The 19,646-nt window shown below is 37.0% G+C and overlaps 2 protein-coding genes across 13 annotated transcripts in view; both read right to left on the bottom strand.

Moving 5' to 3' along the window:
* The window catches only part of ankrd10b (ankyrin repeat domain 10b), a 30,769-nt gene extending 28,838 nt beyond the window's left edge, over positions 1–1,931 (bottom strand). The window contains exon 1 of one of the 2 annotated variants that reach the window (XM_067408884.1): positions 1,585–1,931. In XM_067408884.1, coding sequence (XP_067264985.1) covers positions 1,585–1,776 — 192 coding nt within the window. In that variant the 5' untranslated portion in view covers positions 1,777–1,931. The remainder of the gene's footprint in view (positions 1–1,584) is intronic. The other variant, XM_067408885.1, reaches the window with a different exon arrangement.
* Positions 1,932–2,842: 911 nt separating this feature from the next.
* Positions 2,843–18,202, bottom strand: naxd (NAD(P)HX dehydratase). 11 transcript variants are annotated; one of them, XM_067410348.1, is made up of 11 exons: positions 16,561–17,665; positions 16,009–16,446; positions 14,557–14,695; positions 14,064–14,211; positions 10,284–10,372; positions 9,943–10,051; positions 7,357–7,407; positions 6,835–6,939; positions 4,695–4,815; positions 4,486–4,606; positions 2,843–3,621 (listed from the first exon to the last, which is right to left on the bottom strand). In XM_067410348.1, the coding sequence occupies exons 1-11, from the start codon at positions 17,054–17,056 to the stop codon at positions 3,471–3,473; spliced, it is 1,968 nt and encodes a 655-aa protein (XP_067266449.1). In that variant the 5' UTR covers positions 17,057–17,665; the 3' UTR covers positions 2,843–3,470. The 11 variants fall into 11 exon arrangements, with proteins under 11 accessions (XP_067266449.1, XP_067266458.1, XP_067266457.1 ...); XM_067410352.1 differs by lacking the exon at positions 16,561–17,665 and adding an exon at positions 17,678–17,816 and having other exon boundaries at positions 2,844–3,621; positions 15,997–16,446; XM_067410354.1 differs by lacking the exon at positions 16,561–17,665 and adding an exon at positions 17,814–18,201 and having other exon boundaries at positions 2,845–3,621; positions 15,997–16,446.
* Between the last annotated feature and the right edge of the window lie 1,444 nt (positions 18,203–19,646).

Here is a 19,646-nt window from a genome sequence, read left to right as displayed (position 1 = left end):
CTTCACTCATAGGGTTCCACCGCACTTCTGTTAATCATCCAAATTAGGCTTAAAATTGGTCTAGCTTGACTAAGAACACAATTGCATTCAACAAAATAACATTTTAATACATTTAATAGATGGCTACTCTTGTGTTTCAACATTCCCTGATCCTTGTTCCTGCAAGATCTCAAATTTCACCCTAACTCTTCCTGTTATTCATCTAATCAACAGTGCATTAAAACAATTCTTCTCTAGACACTCCCATGCTTTAGAAGACATTACACTAAGCAAACACACACAGAAAGTGGGAGTGGCACCAGAACAGAGAGGTTTATAGCTTCCTCATAAGTCTTATCAGGTTTGGCATCACTTCAATTCAACTGGAATCTAGTTTGATCTAAAACCCTGTTGATGAAGCTCATACACTGACACAGCTGAATTCCCCTTGAAAGGTTGAGATGCAAGTTCATGCATGCATCCTGTGGAGCTTTAAAAGTCAATGCAATGCAGAAAATACTTTCCCTTTTCAGTAACATTTCTAAAAATAAACAGATGGGTTGGTGTTTATATCAGCCTGCTGACTCTCATAGTTCAACTAGTTGGGTAACTTCGAGACATCTGAGAATGCCACACATCAGGCATCAGTTACATAAATAATGTAGCTCTTGAGAAAGTGATCGAGGGGAACCTGAAGTTCAACATCATTACCTGAGGAAAGACTACACCTACAGGGATCAAGCTAAAATACACGTGTATAAATACTGAAATGTTTGACCACATGACCCGGTTCTTTATAGTCAATCAAAAACACTTGTTCATAAGCAGTTGAACCGTATTATGAAGCAATAACTATTACAGTATTATTGCGTCTAATTATTCTTCTGAGGCCGGTTATTCATATGACAACGTAAATAAAAGTGTTATTCATGTATGTCATAGACTATAAAATAAATACAAATACAACTGTTCGTTTCCTATTTTATTTGATACATCTTTGAATGTAATGCAATAATAATAAGAATGTCACTAAAACTACATTAGCTGCATTCATTTTATATATATATATATATATATATATATATATATATATATATATATATATATATTATATTATATATATATATATATATATATATATATATATATATATATATATATATATCTGTTCTGTTGAAATGAGAAATTATGTCACCATTTGACATGCATTTCTTGTCTACGTATTCAAAGTACGAAAAGACTCGATTAAGGGAAACGGCATCGTTAAAAATGGTTCGTCTTCGTTTCGTTCTTGCTCCACCACGGGTTTATAATCTCTAGACAAGCCTGTTAATGTCCTGACAGAGTCGGAAAATGGAAAAACACATTAAAAAGATCAAGCCAGACTGGCTGTCTGCAGTTCACGCACTGAATGAATGCGTTATTTCATTAGATCGTGAGCTCGAGTCAGATCAAACACGATGACATTTGCATGGATTAATTATCTTCTTCTAATGCGGTTTGAGCGGCAGTCACGAATAACTTAACATCTTTAAGTAACAAACACATTTGTGCACATTGGGTGATAATTATGCATGTTGCTTAGAAATGAATCCGATGATGTACCTTGCCGAAGTGTGCAGCCCAGTGTAGAGGAGTCCAGCCGTAGAAAGAGTCTTCCACGGAGAGCTGATCTGTGCTGCACTGAAGGAGCGCGCACAGCGCGCCCACATCTCCATCTCTGCAAGCTCTATGGAGAGGGAAGCGAATATTCAGCACCTCCTCGCTAGAAAACCCAGATTCCAGTCCCACCGACATTAGTTCACAATCGCTTTTATAAATGCGTGGAAACAGGAATCGTCTCAAAAATGGTGGACTTCACACGATGTCTGCTCTTATTAAGCGCACCGCCCAAACAAAGAGCTCACAAAGGGGAGGCGAGACGAGACGCACAGCGTGCTCACATACACACATCACACTTGCGCGCTCGCTGAAGGAACGAAACTTCAAATGGGAATCTCTCAAAACCTAAAACGGATCAGGACTGGAGCTACGAATGCTCATTTGACCGTTCACCAAAGCCCGAAACGGATCATTTGAGACTCCGTAGTGAGGCTGCGCATGCTCACGAAACGACCATCAAAACCAGAAATGGACCTCTTGAGACTCGAACTGACACTGCGCATGCCCAGTACAATATAAACCACCCTCAAAACCAGAAACGGACCCCTTGGGACTCGAACTGACACTGCGCATGCTCACTACAAAATAAACGTACTACAAAACCAGAAACTGAGAACTCGAGGATCCAGAGGATAGAGTCACGCATGCGCTTTGCAATGTGAACGTGATGGCGAAGCACATATAAAACACATTTACGTCTGTGGCGACGTGCGCGCTCGCAATAACAGTCCTTTGATGTGCAGGAACGTCGCGTGAAAATATTCATTTTAAAAATACATGTTTAGTTATCACCATCTTATTACGAATACCATTAATTATCTACATTTTACCCGGTTAAACGTTTAGTAAGATTAAGAATGAATGGATTTAAATTCATTTTTGTTTGATGCAGTTAGAAACTGCACTCCTTTTTCAGGTATTTGTGACAGATTTACAAATTGACTCAAATTTTCATTACAAAAAGGTATTTGCATGCATTTAAAAAAAAAAAGTATTGCAAATGAGATGGGTATGAATATACCAAATAAAATCCTACTCTATGGATCAAGACATTAAAACATATAGATACAGGATTAGTATTAACAGTAATGTTATTAAAACTGAACACCTTTTGTACAGTTTTTCTCCATTTGATTTTTTACCAAGCAAAATCATGTCCAGACATTCATTATTCACACAGAGGGAATAATACAAAAGAGAAACAGTTATAAGTAAAACTTTCATGTTAGTTTAATATGTAGAATAACAAACTATATCTAAAAGTGACAGCCACTTTCAATTATTTGTAATTTGACCCACATACTAAATAGGGATTGTGAGTTATTGACAGAAAACAAGGTGTTAAACAACTTGTAAGGAGAACATCCACTATAAAGGGGTTTTTTTTTCTTTCTTTTTTTTTTTTTTTTCTCCAAATACTCGAAAGTTAACATTTTCAAGCAGACCAACAAATAAATTGGAGCTGGTAGTTAGACAGCAATTCATTCATAGAGGGACGGCGTTAAAACTATCTCTTGGTGGGTTATCATACAAATCTAAACACTTGCAAACATAACACACATCTATAGACAAACGTGTAAAAAAAAACAAAAAGCAAAAAAAACAGTGTTTGGACGTTTATAGAGGGCCACCACACAGATATGAAAGTGGACAAGTATAGTAGATACTGTATTGCAGAACTACAAGAGGCACTTTAAAATAAAAAGGAAAAGAAAAAAGAACATAGATGCTCAACAATGTACTTCATGTTTATTTAACGAGTAGCGTTGAGATGCAGAACTTTAGTCTTTATAATGACCATGAAAAGAGAATGGATACACACACATAGTTTAGCTTTCAAACAACTTCTTGAAAGCGATGCTTATCTCCTGGATCATGTCAGAGGTGGTGGTTGATCTGCTGTGTTTGTGGAAGGCTTGGCGATTACATTGCCTTGTCAGAGACGTAGCACCAAATGCAGCTACCAGTGAGGGATTCATGCTGGAAAAAAAGGAACACTTAGTATTAAATAGGTCATATGCCCTTTTACAAACTCTTGATTTTGTTTGGTCTACTAGAATAGGTTTTCATGCTTGGATGTAAAAAAAATAAAAAAAATAAAAATAAAATAATAATAATAATAATATATATATATTATATTATCGTAACTTCGTAACCTCGTAACTTTTTTTTGCTTATGCCTTGGGTGGGAATTATTTAAATGAGGAAGATTGTGATGTTTACATTTCCGGTACAAAACTAAAGACTACTATCGAGCCGTTTTAAGGCTGGAACACACCAAGCCGACGCCGACGAACTAGTGGCGACGAAAGCAGACTGTGGGGTTGGCTCACGTCGGCAGCGTCTGGGTCCAAAGCTGCCCTGACACACCAAACCGACGCTCGACACCCAACGGCCAAGAAGCACATCAGTTCTGCACCTGCGTAAGATGAAATGCCTTTCTGTACCAGCAGGTGGCAGTAGCTGAACAGCCAATCAGAATGATCAGATGGCCCGACGGACCAACGAGCTCCGACGCAGTTGCAACATTTCGAATCAGCCAAAAAAAAGCAGACGACGACCAACTTCAGCCGGCGGTGCGGAACACACTGAGAAAACAGTCGGCCGACCGTCAGCTTGGTGTGTTCCTGCTTTTAGGGAGTTCAGAAACCCTTTACTGACATAGAGAATAACTCCATTTGGAGTGACTTTGTGCTTTGTAACTTTGCAGACCTTTTTCATTCTCAAACAGCAACATTACACAGTAAAAAAAAGTTGAAAATGTATCAAAGCATAACTGGTCCTCTTTAATCTCAAAGCGATATTCAATGACATGAATTAGCAACTGAAGATGGAGCACTCTACCCTTTAGTGGCTTCTGGAGGTGAGTTGAACGCCCAATGGGCGAAGACTCCTAAGGAACCAGACAGCAGATCTCCCTGTCCTCCGCAGCGCCGTCCACTGCCCTCTTGATTACAGGTCAGCACTGAAAGCAGGTAGAAACAACACGTTAGAGAAAGAAAATGGTGCACTGGAACCTTAAGAAGTCTAAATATTTCAAGAAAAGCACTAACTGTTTTTTCCATCAGTAATAATGTCCTCTTCTCCCTTTAAAACCATGGTAAGATTGCCCAAGGCGATGCACAGTTGCTGAGCACTTCTCTTGTGGTCGGTGCTGTCCAGAGGTTCATGATGCTGAAATCAAAGTTCAATTTAGCATGTATAATGCAAATGTATGTATTAGGTGTCTGTAAAGGCCCTTCTTTAAAAAAAGAAGTTCTTTTTTGTTCTTCGCTTTACAGGTAAAAAGAAGTTTGAAAAACATGACTAGTAGTATACTGTTCATGAACAACCGGCCACACTGTGTTTAGATGAATATGTAAATATGTGCAGTGACGAAAATGATAGCAGAGAGTAAACAGCAGTTAAGAAATATGATTGTAGCGGGCACAGGGCCTAAACGCTTGTGACAGTTTACAGGCCTGGGCAATATTCAAATGCAAAACGAAGCAAAGGGGAACTCAAATGACCCTTCGCAGGGAGTTTGATTGACAGGCGATCTAACCAATCATAACGCCAAATCCGTCATTATGTCCGACAAAGCAGTCAGGGGAGTGAGTAGATTACGTCAGTGGACTTGAACCTGAAAAATGGTGTGTATTGACATCTTTCCGCGGTTGAAACAACATTCTTTCTGAGGTTCTTTCATGTTTATTTGATGCGATAAAATTAACTAGTAGGAAGAGATGATCGGTTCACGAGCCACTTGAACTGAGGCACTACAGCGATCTTTCATGACACATTAAAGAGCCACAAAACAGTATTTATTGTTTAAATTTCTTTAAAAATTACAATATTTGAAATGAGAGTTTCATATCAAAAGTAAGCTGCTCTGTCTTGTCTGTCGAAGTTTTGTCAGTGTCCTTTTTGCTCCGCATGTACCTTTTTCACTGCGTGAGAACATAATGTGTGGCGAAAGAGCGGCATGGCTTGTCGGACTGGAAGACTTTACGAATGGTCAATTCCTTACCCATATCAGTATAAGTACACTACCAGTATCAGTGTTTTGGATCCATGCATTGGGTCTTAAAGTGACAGCAGCCTAACATTTCTGCTGCTGTCTGTTTTTATTGTTCTTTGTCCTTTGCTGTTTGATTAACAATATTACTCACTAATCTTGACTTATTAACTTTTGTAACTTTAGGATTAAGGGTTAATCTATATTTAATTTATACAGTGAAAAGTAAGCAGTATTATTTACATTTGATTACTTTATTCAATGTGTCTACCTGAAAACCACGGCTGTCTTTAATAATGTATTAATAATGTTTAAATTTATATTAGTTAGGCTAGTTAGTTTTAGCTGTGGTATCAAAATTGGAAGAGAAGTGTGAATTTTCATTGGTATCTAAAATTGTGTCATAATTGCCCGTTTCAGTTTCATGTCGTCAGTATCAGCTTTTATGCTTGTGAAGCACTTTGAGCTGCATTTCATGTATTAATATTTATATATAACCAAATGTTTATTATTATTATTATTATTATTATTATCCGGTGTGTTCATGTTTTTTACTCGCGGACGTCTGACCTCGACAGACTGAACAGAAGAAATGACCAGAGGAGATTTTCATGTCAAAGAAGGCGGAGCCTCAGAGCCACAACTACCTATTAAGTAATCGCCATGGACCAATGGTAGTTCGAAGGTGTTTAACAGCCAGAGTGAACTTTTCCAGAAGGTTCGCTTTGGCAAACTGTTTTGAACTCCAGAAACAAACTCAAACATCCTTATTTTGGCCTAATTTTGTTCAAAATGACGTCATGATAGTTCGTTCAAGTCCACTTGAAGTATATCAGGGCCTTTATGATTTTCTATTTCTGTGTTCTAGGACAGGTTCCTAACCTATTTGCATTCACCCTTTGTCCAAGACAATATTCAAATGCCCTCCCATCTAAGCTGTTGTAATTAAAATAACTTAACTAAAAAATGTCAGATTAATGTTGTATATAATTTTTAGTGTGCCTGTTAGTATTTTAATTAGGATTATGTTAATGCAACTATATTTAAATAAAATAATTTTAAGTCTTGTTGGGGCCCCCTGAATGCAACCATCTGAGATGAATGTCAATACCAGATGCAAACAGAGCCTTAGATATGACATGGAAATATAACTTGTGCAGCTATATAGAGTGTATTAGCGCATCCAAAACTCTCACCATGGCCTCATACAGACGAGTAAACTCCATAAAGTTGGGTGTGAGGATTCCTCTCTGATATCCTTGAATCACTGATGGTTCTTTTGCCACTAACCAAAGACCATCCTGTGAAAGAAAGAAAGAAAGAAAGAAAGAAAGAAAGAAAGAAAGAAAGAAAGAAAGAAAGAAAGAAAGAAAGAAAGAAAGAAAGAAAGAAAGAAAGAAAGAAAGAAAGAAAGAAAGAAAGAAAGAAAACAAAAATTCACACACACAAGTGACTATTTTATTCAATACATCCAGCAAATAATTATGTCTACTAAACCAGTAAACCAATGATGTCCTTTTTCCTCTGAACTAGCAGTGCCGGATTTAGATCATGCAATATGCAATAATACTGTAAAAAAAAAAAAAATATTTGTCAGAGCTACAGTATTAGCTCTGACCCAGTTCTCCCAATGTAATAGGGACACTAAATCTATTGACTTTTGCCTACATGCAAATTATGAAAGCTTATCGATCAGGGTCAGTGAAAACAGTACTCACAGCATCAATGATGATTGGTATTCCTCTGAGTTTTGACCTCTCAATAATCTCCTGAAAAGAAACATGTGCCAAACATCCAAAAAATTAAACCAACATCAAAATAAATGTGAAAATACATAATATTAGCAAGCTCTCTTGAAATACACTTAATTTACACTAGCAGGCAAAAGTGTGCACACACCTGCTCCATGTATCATCTGATCATTCAATTATTCAATTAAATCTGTATGAACCCAAAAAAAAAAAAAAAAAAAAAAAAAAAGAAGAAAGCTGGTGTTCCATGGAGGAACACGTGAGTAACGGAGATTTTTTTCCCGTTTTGTTTAACAAACAACGGAAAACAAGATTTCAGCTCGATATCTTCTTTTTTGTTTGTAGTTTATAAATGGTTCATGGCCTCAATATTTAATTTGTGCATGTGGGCGGCACCAGAAGACCCTTTTCATCAAATCACAACATCTTCTGTAAGGCATTAATTCATAAAGCATCGGTGTCATGACAAGTTCCATTAATGAATTCGATGAAAATAGTTATGTGACTTTGGACAAAAATGAAATGTTTTTTTGTATTACTGTATGGGCATGTGGGCAACAATTCCGCATCACTACATTATCACAAAAACATGTCCACTGTGTGTGTGTGTGTTTGTGAGAGAGAGTGAGAGAGAGATGAATAAATAATAGTGAAGATGATATGTGTCATAGGGCTGTCAAAATGGCTGAAAATCTAAATTTAAATTTTATACTTAAATATTGATAGCACTTTATTTTGCAGTGCTGTTCACCACGTAAATACATACGATCTAATTAAGTAATTACAATAACTGGGTAATAACTAGGTACTAACTCTGAACCTACCCCTAAACCTAGGTAAGTACATGTACACGTACTGTAAAATAAAGTGCAACCTAAATAAATATTACTAATATTGATTCAAATTATATTTGAATCTAAAAGGCATATTTTCAGAGAGGGGGAAAAAGATTTGGCTTGTCTCCTGAGGCCACAAGAGGGCGCAATGAGCAAAAAATCAATGCACCGAATCAAATTGTTTATTCAAAACAATTATAAATCAAATAATATTTTGCTAAATGCATAAACAAATATGAACAAAACAGCATCATGTATTTATACATAGATTAATACAAATGGCCGAAGCACTGATCACACAAACTAATTTTTAAGAGTTGAACTTCTTGTTTTTCAATAATCAGTACATTTAAATATTTCAAATCAATATTATTTTTACTATTTCACAATTACATTATTATCTATTGTTGTAATGTTGTTTTTGCATTTACTATAGGCTACTGTCTGTGATTCATTAGAAATATTTAAAGTTCATAATTTTTTTTTTTTTTTTTTTTTTTTTTTTTTAAGTTAAGCTTCAAGAGTGAGTCCAACAAATATTCATCTAAATTTTACACTATGCCTACATTATATTAAGTGGGCTCCTTTACTGGTAGTAGCTACAAAAATACTCAAACATTTCACTGTTGACCAATGAGGAAACCATTGCCTTTATCAATGGAACATGGAAAAACAGGTTACTACATATAAAAATAATAAACCCTCCGTATCAACATAGGCTAGTAGCCTATACTGTAGCAATGAACTGATTTATAAACCACAAACAAACAAAAAAAAGAGATAAATGGAAACAAGATTTCAGCTCTGTTAAACAAAACGAAAAAAACAGGTTTCCCTGTTTTTTGTTTGCCAGTTTGAATGGAATAATTGAATGATCGGATGATACACGGACCACACCTACTCATTCTCTCTCATGTTCCACATTTTAGAAAAATTCAACAAAAGTGTACAATAAAACATAAAACTGACTAATGTGCAATGAGCAAATAAACTTGTATCAAAATTAAACATAACGTTTTATCTTCAACATCATTTAGTCAAGGTACACAAACAATCCAAGTACTTAAAGGGATAGTTCACCCAAAAATAAAAATTTGATGTTTAGCATCCAGTGTGTGAGGTCTGAAAACGAGGTCTGAAAATGCGCCCTGATCTCTCGCGCGTATATCTCAATGAGTGTGAGAGATCACTTCCGGCGTCAGAGTACATTCAGACCTCACACACCGGATGCTCAAGGCAGTTGGACATAGTGGAGTTTTAGAGGTAAAAAATGATATAAATACCAATCATTTAGTGTCTTAGGACATCAGTGTGTCGTCACAAGCTGCAGGGTTTAATTTGGATTGTCTCTGCATGTTTTTTTTACTCCTATAGACGGAGTTCCCATTGCCATGCATTATACAACTGTCAGACGGCAACGGTTGGAGTTAAAAATCATCATGTGTGTTCTACTGAAGAAACAAAGTCACCTACATCTTGGATGCCCTGGGTGTGACCAGATAAACATCAAATTTTCATCTTTGGGTGAACTATCCCTTTAAGCATAAGCCTTTAGATCAAGAGGCATTTAAGATTGTCTATGTCTAACTTTGCGGGTAGATACAATATAGTAGATTCAGAAAGAAATTCACCTTTTTAAAATGAAGTGCTTTTGTGTTGCATATTAGTATTGACAACATTACCAGAGAAGAGATGTTTAAAGCATAATTTCTCTTGCCTTTGCATTCTTCAGAAGCATATCCTCCCTCCCCAGACCTGGTCCCACAACCAGACTGTGAAGCCTGGGCAGCCATTTCTCAATCTCCTCCACAGCATTAGGACTGTCTCTGGAAGAACACACAGCCAGGAGAGAAACAGTACCACATAAGAACCACCATGCTCAAATTTCTCTCAACATGACATAAATAATAATAATAAAAAAAAAAAATGTTTAACTGGCATAATAGACTAAAATTAAATATCCCTGGAGGTCCATAAAAACGATTTGTCAGAAACTCTTGTCTAATGGCCACCAGAGATATTGAATAAAAGCCACTAGTAATCAAAGTTCCTGCTCACAGCACTGGATGGACGATGAGTTCAGGACTGTAGGACTTGATGACTGGAGCAGCATCTTTGGTGCAGAAAACATGAGACAGATCGGCTCCCTGGAAAACAGGCAGGAAGAACAGAAGGTTAAAAGGATAGGTTTTTTTTTTTTTTTTTTCAAACAAACAAAATGAGAGTTATATTATAAAATATCCTGGCTCTTCAAAGCTTAAAGGTGCCCTAGAACTTTTTTTTTTTAAAAGATGTAATGCAAGTCTAAGGTGTCCCCTGAATGTGTCTGTGAAGTTTCAGCTCAAAATACCCCATAGATTTTTTATTATTTTTTTTAAAAAAAATTTTTAACTGCCTATTTTGGGGCATAATTAGAAATGAGCCGATTCAGGGTGTGTGGCCCCTTTAATTCTTTTGCTCCATGCCCCTGGAGCTCGCGCTTGCCTTAAACAACATAAAAAAAGTTCAAACAGCTAATATAACCCAAATAATAATATAACAAAATGGATCTTTACAAAGTGTTCGTCATGCAGCATGTCTAATCGCGTAAGTACAGTGTTTATTTTGATGTTTATATTTGATTCTGAATGAATTTGAGGCTGTGATCCGTGGCTAACGGCTAATGCTACACTGTTGGAGAGATTTATAAAGAATGAAGTTGTTTATGAATTATACAGACTTCAAGTGTTTAAAAATGAAAATAGCGACGGCTCTTGTCTCCGAGAACACAGTAAGAAACGATGGTAACTTTAACCACATTTAACAGTACATTAGCAACATGCTAACGAAACATTTAGAAAGACAATTTACAAATACCACTAAAAATATCATGATATCATGGATCATGTCAGTTATTATCACTCCATCAGCCATTTTTTGCTATTGTTCTTGCTTGCTTACCTAGTCCGATTATGTTCAACTGAATGAAGATAGTCATATACCTTGGGTGGCTTAAGGGTGAGTAAATCATGGGATAATTGTCATTTTTGGGTGAACTAACCCTTTAATGATTAGTGATAAACTGATATATCTGCCAATATTGTAGCATTTTGAGATTATCAGACAACTGTCATCTTTGTTGTTTAACAGAAGCGCAAGCTCCCATTGTGTCAGCTATATATGCACACACCACATTCAAATGTATGATGGTAAGATTTAATGTTTCTTTTGAAACAATAAGTCTCTTCTCTGTACATTAAGGCTGCACATATTTGAAAAAAAAAAACCCAAACAAACAAACAAAAAAAATAACAAACAGTAAAAACAGTAATACAGTGAAATAGTATTACTACTTAAAATAACTGTTTTCTACTCTAATATATATATATTTTTTAAATGTAATTTATTCCTGTGATGGCAAAACAACATATGCAGCATCATTACTCCAGTCTTGAGTGTCACGTGATCCTTCAGAAATAACTAATATGCTGCTCAAGAAACATTTCTTATTATCAAATGTAGAAAACACTTGTTCTACATTTTTACAGGATTCTTTGATGAACGGAAAGTTTAAAGAGGAAGCGGTGCGGCCATGCTTTCAACGCGTTTTTAGGCTCGATATGTGAACAGCCCCTAAAAGAAGAGTTTTTATTTGAATTAGAATAGAATTTTTGTAATACAAGTATTTACTGTCACTTTTGATCAATTTTATGCGTCCTTGCTGAATAAAAAAGTTTAAATCTTACTGACCTCAAACTTTTGAATAACGCAGTATTTTTTTATTTATTTTTTTACAAAATACCCAGACATTGTCCAGGAAGAAACCACTTTTGCCATTTACTCATTTTTTTATTATTTTTTTGTTTTACATTAAAAGGTGCCCTAGATTCAAAAATTCAATTTACTTTGGCATAGTTAAATAACAAGAGTTCAGTACATGGAAATGACATACAATGAGTCTCAAACTCCATTGTTTCCTCCTTCTTATATAAATCTCATTTGTTTAAAAGACCTCCGAAGAACACGCGAATCTCAACATAACACTGACTGTTACGTAACAGTCGGGATCATTAATATGTACACCCCCAAAATTTGCATATGCCAGCCCATGATCCCAACATTATGAAAGGCATTACACAAGGGCAGCCAGTATTAACGTCTGGATCTGTGCACAGCTGAATCATCAGACTAGGTAAGGAAGCAAGAACAATAGCGAAAAATGGCAGATGGAGCAATAATAACTGACATATTTTTAGTGATATTTGTAAATTGTCTTTCTAAATGTTTCGTTAGCATGTTGCTAATGTACTGTTAAATGTGGTTAAAGTTACCATCGTTTCTTACTGTATTCACGGAGACAAGAGCCGTCGCTATTTTCATTTTTAAACACTTGCAGTCTGTATAATTCATAAACAACTTCATTCTTTATAAATCTCTCTAACAGTGTAGCATTAGCCGTTAGCCACGGATCACTATCAAATTCATTCAGAATCAAATGCAAACATCCAAATAAACACTTTACTTATGCGATTAGACATGCTTCATGACGAACACTTTGTAAAGATCCATTTTGAGGGTTATATTAGCTGTGTGAACTTTGTTTATGTTGTTTAAGGCAAGCGTGAGCTCCTGGGGCGTGGAGCATGAGATTTAAAGGGCCACACACCCTGAATTGGCTCATATTTAATGATGCTCCAAAACAGCCAGTTAAAAAAATAATTAAAAAAAAATAATAAAACATCTATGGGGTATTTCGAGCTGAAACTTCAGACACATTCAGGGGACACCTTAGACTTATATTACATCTTGTAAAAAAACGTTCGATGGCACCTTTAATGTATTATAGTTATGTCCAGCTATTTCATGTTTGACTATATATAGTTCTGTGTGTTGTATGTGTCAGTCAGACCTGTAATATGTCAAGCTGTCACAGCAGTCACATATCAGGTTTGACAGGCCAGAAGCACACAGTCCGTAAACACTTTCAGTTGATAATGTGACAATATCATTGAATACACTCTAAATACAAACCTTTGCTGTGTGTAGCAACTCATAATGTAATAACTGCACAATGTAAAAACATTTTTAATGTAAAAAAAAAAAAAGAAAAAAGTTTTTGGTGAGTTTATAATGTAATACAGTACTGCTTAATATTTTTTTTTTGTGGAAACTGTGAAACTTTTGTTCAGGATTCTTAGAAAATAAATCGATGTGTAAATGAAACCACTTAAAAAGGTAAGGTACATTTTTTTATAAACAGTTTTTGTTACACTGGTTGAAACTCTTCACAACCTGATAGTAATCAATAAGAGAAGAATGTTCGTCCGAATGCAATAATACAATGTCCAACCTGCATGTCAACATATGTATTTTTATACCTCCGCACAAAAATTACACGTCTGCAGTGCGTTCCATGAGGCTGTGCAGAGTTGTAGACAGACAGTGACTGACCACCACAAACAAACAGCAGCTTCCATTTTACAGTTCCTCCTGAACCAAAACAACGAGTTTATGCTGCATTCACATCATGTCGTAACTGTAATAATGATATGGCAACCAGTGACGTTCTACCCAGAGCTGTTCATGTCCTCAGACTCGGATTTATATGTTTTTTTTGTCAACACTATCAACACAGAAATTAATCTGCCGCAGTCAGGTTGTACAAGTCAGAGCTCCGCAAGTTGTTTACATTCATTATAACTGTAACACTATGTACTTCGAGACATGAGGTAATTTAACACCGTCTCTCGTCTCGTGACGATTTGCAGTATCTGCTGTACGCGTTCCTGTGTTTAAAAGGACGCTCTGAAAGGAGGGTGGGATCTCATGCTTTAGCCTCTCCAAAATTGCCAACCCTACCTTTAAGTATTGTGAAGACAATTCACTGTGCATCTCCCTAAAGAACAAAAAGACAAAATGCAGATAAGACAGAATGGAGTGGATTTTTAACAGAATACTTACTACTTTCAAAGCTGAAATAGCTGCAAAGAAAGGTGCTCCTGTGTACCTAACAAGAAAAATACAAAGATGTAAGTTTCACCAAGAAAATGTATACAGAAAGAATAAACAGCCTGCAAAGTACCATAACAATCAAATCACCACACACAGCACCTTATAAAATACTACTTGTGGCAGAGAAAGCCTTGATGGTATGTGGTTGAAAGTGAAAAAGTGAATTAGGTGCAAGCTCTACAAATAAGACAGTCTAAACATACCAGCTTCTGATTTTTTTTTTGTATATCATTGTTTAGTTGGCCATGAATTAGCAGAATCCACTGAAGCTCCATTACAGCTGCTTACCTAGTAATTTGGTAATTGTATAGCCCTGAAATAAGATCTGCACGTCACTTACTCTTGACATCCTCCAATGATTCCAATGCGTCCATCCTGACCCTTGTGTTTTTTGGATGTCAGTGGAGGAATTATGTTTCTTACAAGAGGAATGACATTGTCCATTGCTGCCGTGCCCAGAGAGAAAGAGCGCTCTATGACTGAGAGAAGTAACAATCAATCATTAGTTTTAAATTATCACAAACCAGAGCAGCTTTGTTCAGTTCCATGCATTAAGACTATACAAATTCATTTTAACAGGTTTATACTTTATTAAAAGAACTTGTTTACCCAAAATGAAAATTCTGTCATTATTTTTTCCATCATTTATATTATTTTAAACCATGTTGGGGTTTTTTCAATGAAACACAAAAAAGAATATTAAGAATGATAAAACCAGTCCACTATATCAGTCTTCTGAAGCCACTTGAGCTTGAAATTTAGGCTTTTATTCACTGAAAATCTTCCCGTCGGTGTAGCTCATAACTCTGTATTTTACATATTCAACCCACAGCATCATGTTCACTTCCGATACACTCGAGAACCAATGCCGTTTTAGCATCAATGACATCAAACCAACCACTATTTTTAAATCTGAGCATGAACGCAGATTATATTTCAGAGCTTGAGTGCTGGGGAGGATTATCAGTGAACAATGACTAAATTATTGGTATGTTACACATAAAGCTATAATATTGCTTTAGAAGACACGAAATATAGCCATAAGGACCACTTTTATGATGTTTTAGGAGCCTTTTCGTTCATAATGTGGCATCATCATTGTATGGAAAATATGCCCATGTCCATTACGTTCAAAACAGGAAAACAAAGCCGAATTCGTGTTTTGTTTTTTTTAATTGAATGAAACGTTTCTAATTGTTCTGCTCTCTCTCATATATATATATATATAAATAATGTCCTGATTTTGCTGAGTTAGATGTGTTCCTGAGTAAACATATTTTGTTGATCCTGGAACAACATTCCAGTCTGAAAATTTAGTCTTAACCCTATTCCTACCCCTAAACCTAACCCTACCCATAAGTTATCCCAAAAATCAGAGGGAAATGATAGATGAATAACACTGATGTAGAAGCACCAATTCATGATTTTAAGCCTAAACATGACATAATCTGTAAACTTGTCCCTCAAATCTGATTGGTTGATTTGAATGTTGTTCCAGGATCAACAAAGATGTTGACCCAGGAACATGTTGATCTCTGCAAAATCAGGTTCTGCATTATACATATATACACACACACACAACAAATGAATACAGTTTGAACAAACCAAAACACCTGCGTCTAGATTTGTGTTCCACTAAAATAATAAAAAAAGACAGAATTTCCATCTTTGGATGAACTATCCTTTTCATGTGATTTTAGCAGTAAAGCATTGAATAAAATGCCGTTTTTCGATTTCATCACAAATAGCAAAGCAAAATAAATGGCAACTCTAGACGAACATTGTGTGTCACCCTCTTCCATGAGCAGACCTGGGCCAGCTGGTTGGCTGTGGCTGGCAAACTCGGTCAAGGCAGGCGGATGTTTACGATTCCCAAAAGAGGGACGCGTGAGGGGCACGGTGGGGTTAGTCTGGGGGATACAAGAGGGCTGCGGAGCGGCAGACGGCACAGGAGAGGGTGTGCTGATGCCAGCGAAAATCTGGCCCAACATCTGTAGCATCTGCAACTCTCTGGAATGTTCCTCCTCCCTGCGCTTATCCTCAGCCTGAAGACGCTGCTCCTCAAGCCGGTAGAAGTTGTCTTCCGCTTCCATGCTCTGCTCCAAGAACTTCTCCATCAGCTTCTCCAGCGACATGTTCGCGAACCGCTTCTTGCTTCTCCGTGGCCTGCTCGACGAGGACGCGGGCGGGTTGGTCTTCGCTAGGCTGCTCTGTTTGGTTGGAAATGAACCTTTGGAAGAAGAACACACAGATATTAACAAGCACACGCATGGAGGAAACCAGACTGATTAGGCTAAAGATGGCAGATCATTGCTTTCTGACTGATCAGAATAAGTTGACATACTCATGCCTCCTACTGTCACCGGAATGGGGCAGGATGGATACTCAGTTTTGACTGGATGCTCCATAAAAGAGCATTCACCACTGCCATCCATGTGAGTCTCCTGCAAGAGTTCAGTACTCTCAGCATCTTCATCCATCGTTTCATCTCCCCCAACGGCAACACTATCAATATCCTGCCTCTCTACTAAGGATCTATTGCTCAATATCCTCTCCATCTCGTCGTAGAACTTGCACATCTTGTGGTACTGCCCATTTTTCCTGGATCCCTCCTTCGCTTGGAAATACTGCCTCTTTAAGCTCTTAACCCGTATTCTGCATTGGTCTGGTGTCCTATCGAAGCCCAGCTCGCACAAACGGTTCGCGACGTCTCGGTAAACGTGGCTATTCCTAAAGTTTCCGTCCAGCGCCGTCTGCACGTCGTGCTCACCCCAGATATTCAACAGCGCTCTGGTCTCCATGTCCGACCACAGGAAACCGCGCGTTGCATTCACTAACATGATGGTCGAAGCAACCGAGCACGAATTCAACTCGGCTTCGCATCGATCAGGCTGCGATATCTAGGCCTTGTTTAGACGACGTTTCGTGCAGTTTCCGAGCGCATAGCGACAAAGGCCTCGCCGAGATTAACTGAGCTGGTTTATGCAAAGCTGCTTAGAACTTCGCCAGTGTTTACCGCGCCAACAACAGTGAGAACGTCACCGCAATCTTGTGTACCACGTCATCGTAACGGCGCGCTCCACGCCACGGCTCAGTGGCGAAAACAGTAAAACAGCTTCCAAGAGCACTTTTGGAAAACCGTATGCTCAGTTTATCGTGTTCGGTGTTGAAAAAAGCACTCAAGCTAAACAGTTTCAGTCAGGCAACAAAAATAACAATGTGAAGCGTTCTTCAAAACTTCCATGCGACTCAGTTTAAAACTAAATAATCTTCAAAAATTAATCCAACATGCTGCACGACTTCAAATAAACACATCCTGCTGACTAACAACATAAATCACCTGGCTTTGCACAAACCCGTGGTGTTATACTGATACAAATGCATTCAATTAAACATATATATCGGAAGCATTTGGGCACTGTTTGTATATTATGTGTCACTTTCGACTCTGCTGCATTTACCTTTCTCATACAGAAACACTGCTGCAATCGCAATGGTTACAGTTACCACGCCGAGAAGTGAACATTCACGTCCATGCATTCCGTCCTGCTCAACCTATAGTTTGGGAAACCAACCAACGATAAACTCCGATCTTACCAATTGCCAGAATTAGTGGCTGTTCAGAGAAAATGAAGGTGGCACGTTTGAGCAGATTCATCAAGTTCACGGGTAAACAAACACTGTTCAGGTGGAGAGTGGGAGCTGTGGAGCTTTGTACAGGGATTAGATGCAGTATCCAGTCAGATAACAGGAACAAAGTTCAGTATTTATTCTGATTATGGGTCTGTGTTGCACGACTTCACACAGAAGAATTGTCCTCCCTCTATAATCATCAGACTTCCGCTGACGCTCTGCTTATGCGTGATGACATAAGCGAAATTCAGTCCGCATGTGACATGAAATAAACCCAAAACAACGCCACTCACTGTAGCGACGACTGCTCACAATGATATTTTAACTGCAATAACTGCGATATTTATTTAGCACCGCCTTTACTGTTTACTTCCTGTGACGTTGGCACTGAAGTTAAATTTGCCCCGCCTGTTAAAGATGGGAAGTCTGATTCATTTTGGCGAATCGGTTCTTTTGAACAGTTATTTTCAAAGAACCGGTTACTTTTTTTTTAAAGGATTAGTTCACTTTCAAATTCAATTTTCCTGATAATTTACTCACCCCCATGTCATTCAAGATGTTCATGTCTTTCTTTCCTCAGTCGAAAAGAAATTAAGGTTTTTGATGAAAACATTCCAGGATTTTTCTCCTTATAGTGGACTTCAATGGTCTCCAAATGATTGAAGGTCAAAATTACAGTTTCAATGCACCTTCAAAGTGCTTTAAACGATACCAGACGAGGAATAAGTGTCTTATCTAGCGAAACAATCTGTCATTTTCAAAAAAAAAAATAAATAAATAAATAAATTACCATAAATGCCATAAATCTTGAACTAGTTCCATTCTTTTTCTTCTTCTCTATTAGAATTCCGGCAGTGTAGACACTGCTAAGTGTATTACTGCCCTCCACAGGTCAAAGTTTGAACTAAATTGTCATTACAATATGCTAGTGCAAGTATATAACGATTAGTTCAAACTTTGACCTGTGGAGGGCAGTAATACACTTAGCAGTGTCTACACTGCTGGAATTCTAATAGAGAAGAAGAAGAAGAAGAAGAAGAAGAAGAGAGCTAGTAGATGAGCATTTATGGTTAAAAAGTATATATATATATTTTTTTTTTTTTCGAAAATGACCGATCGTTTCACTAGATAAGACCCTTATTTCTCGTCCTGTATCATTTAAAGCCCATTGAAGCTGCACTAAAACTGTAATTTTTACCTTCAACCATTTGAAGGCCATTGAAGTCCACTATAAGGAGAATAATCCTGGAATGTTTTCATCAAAAACCTTAATTTCTTTTTGACTGAAGAGAGATGGGCATCTTGGATGTCATGGGGTTGAGTAAATTATCAGGATATTTTAATTTGAAAGTGAAACCTTTAATGCAAAAAAAAATAAAAAATCAAAGATTTGTAAAGGCATATACAACTCACAACAAGTAGATAACAAATAAACATAGATAAGAATATGTAAAGTAAACTAGGTCATGCCAGGGGTAAATTTACAACAATTTAAAGTAACAAAAAGCTTCATAGGTCTTTCTTGCTTTTTTGTTCTTAATTTTGTCTAATGTATACCATATTGTTTACTTTCTTTTATATAATGTTCAAAGTTTGGCTTAGCTTTAGTCCATATTTTCACATGAATGTGATATTTTCCAAGTAAAATAAAACGTTTTATAAGGAAGCATATCGTCAACATTGTCCTGTACAAAAATAAAATACTACATCACAGATCAATTTGTATACATGCTCCAAACAACCTGGAAATGAAATTAGAAACATCCAACAAAAATATTTGTGAATAGCTACAATCAA

The sequence above is a fragment of the Chanodichthys erythropterus genome, chromosome 14 (assembly GCF_024489055.1).
Source record: "Chanodichthys erythropterus isolate Z2021 chromosome 14, ASM2448905v1, whole genome shotgun sequence".
Taxonomy (NCBI): Eukaryota; Metazoa; Chordata; class Actinopteri; order Cypriniformes; family Xenocyprididae; genus Chanodichthys; species Chanodichthys erythropterus.
The sequence above is the reverse complement of the archived record's forward strand: the minus strand, read 5'-3'. Positions and strand labels throughout refer to the sequence as shown.

Excerpts from the sequence above, each read along its gene's own strand:
- naxd (XM_067410347.1), bottom strand. The coding sequence starts at position 17,056 with ATGTTAGTGAATGCAACGCGCGGTTTCCTGTGGTCGGACATGGAGACC. Across the intron at positions 14,696-15,996 it reads GGAAGAGGGTGACACACAAT|TCATAGAGCGCTCTTTCTCT; the intron begins GTTCGTCTAGAG and ends TACTTCTCTCAG. Across the intron at positions 4,816-6,834 it reads CTCGTCTGTATGAGGCCATG|CATCATGAACCTCTGGACAG; the intron begins GTGAGAGTTTTG and ends CTTTGATTTCAG.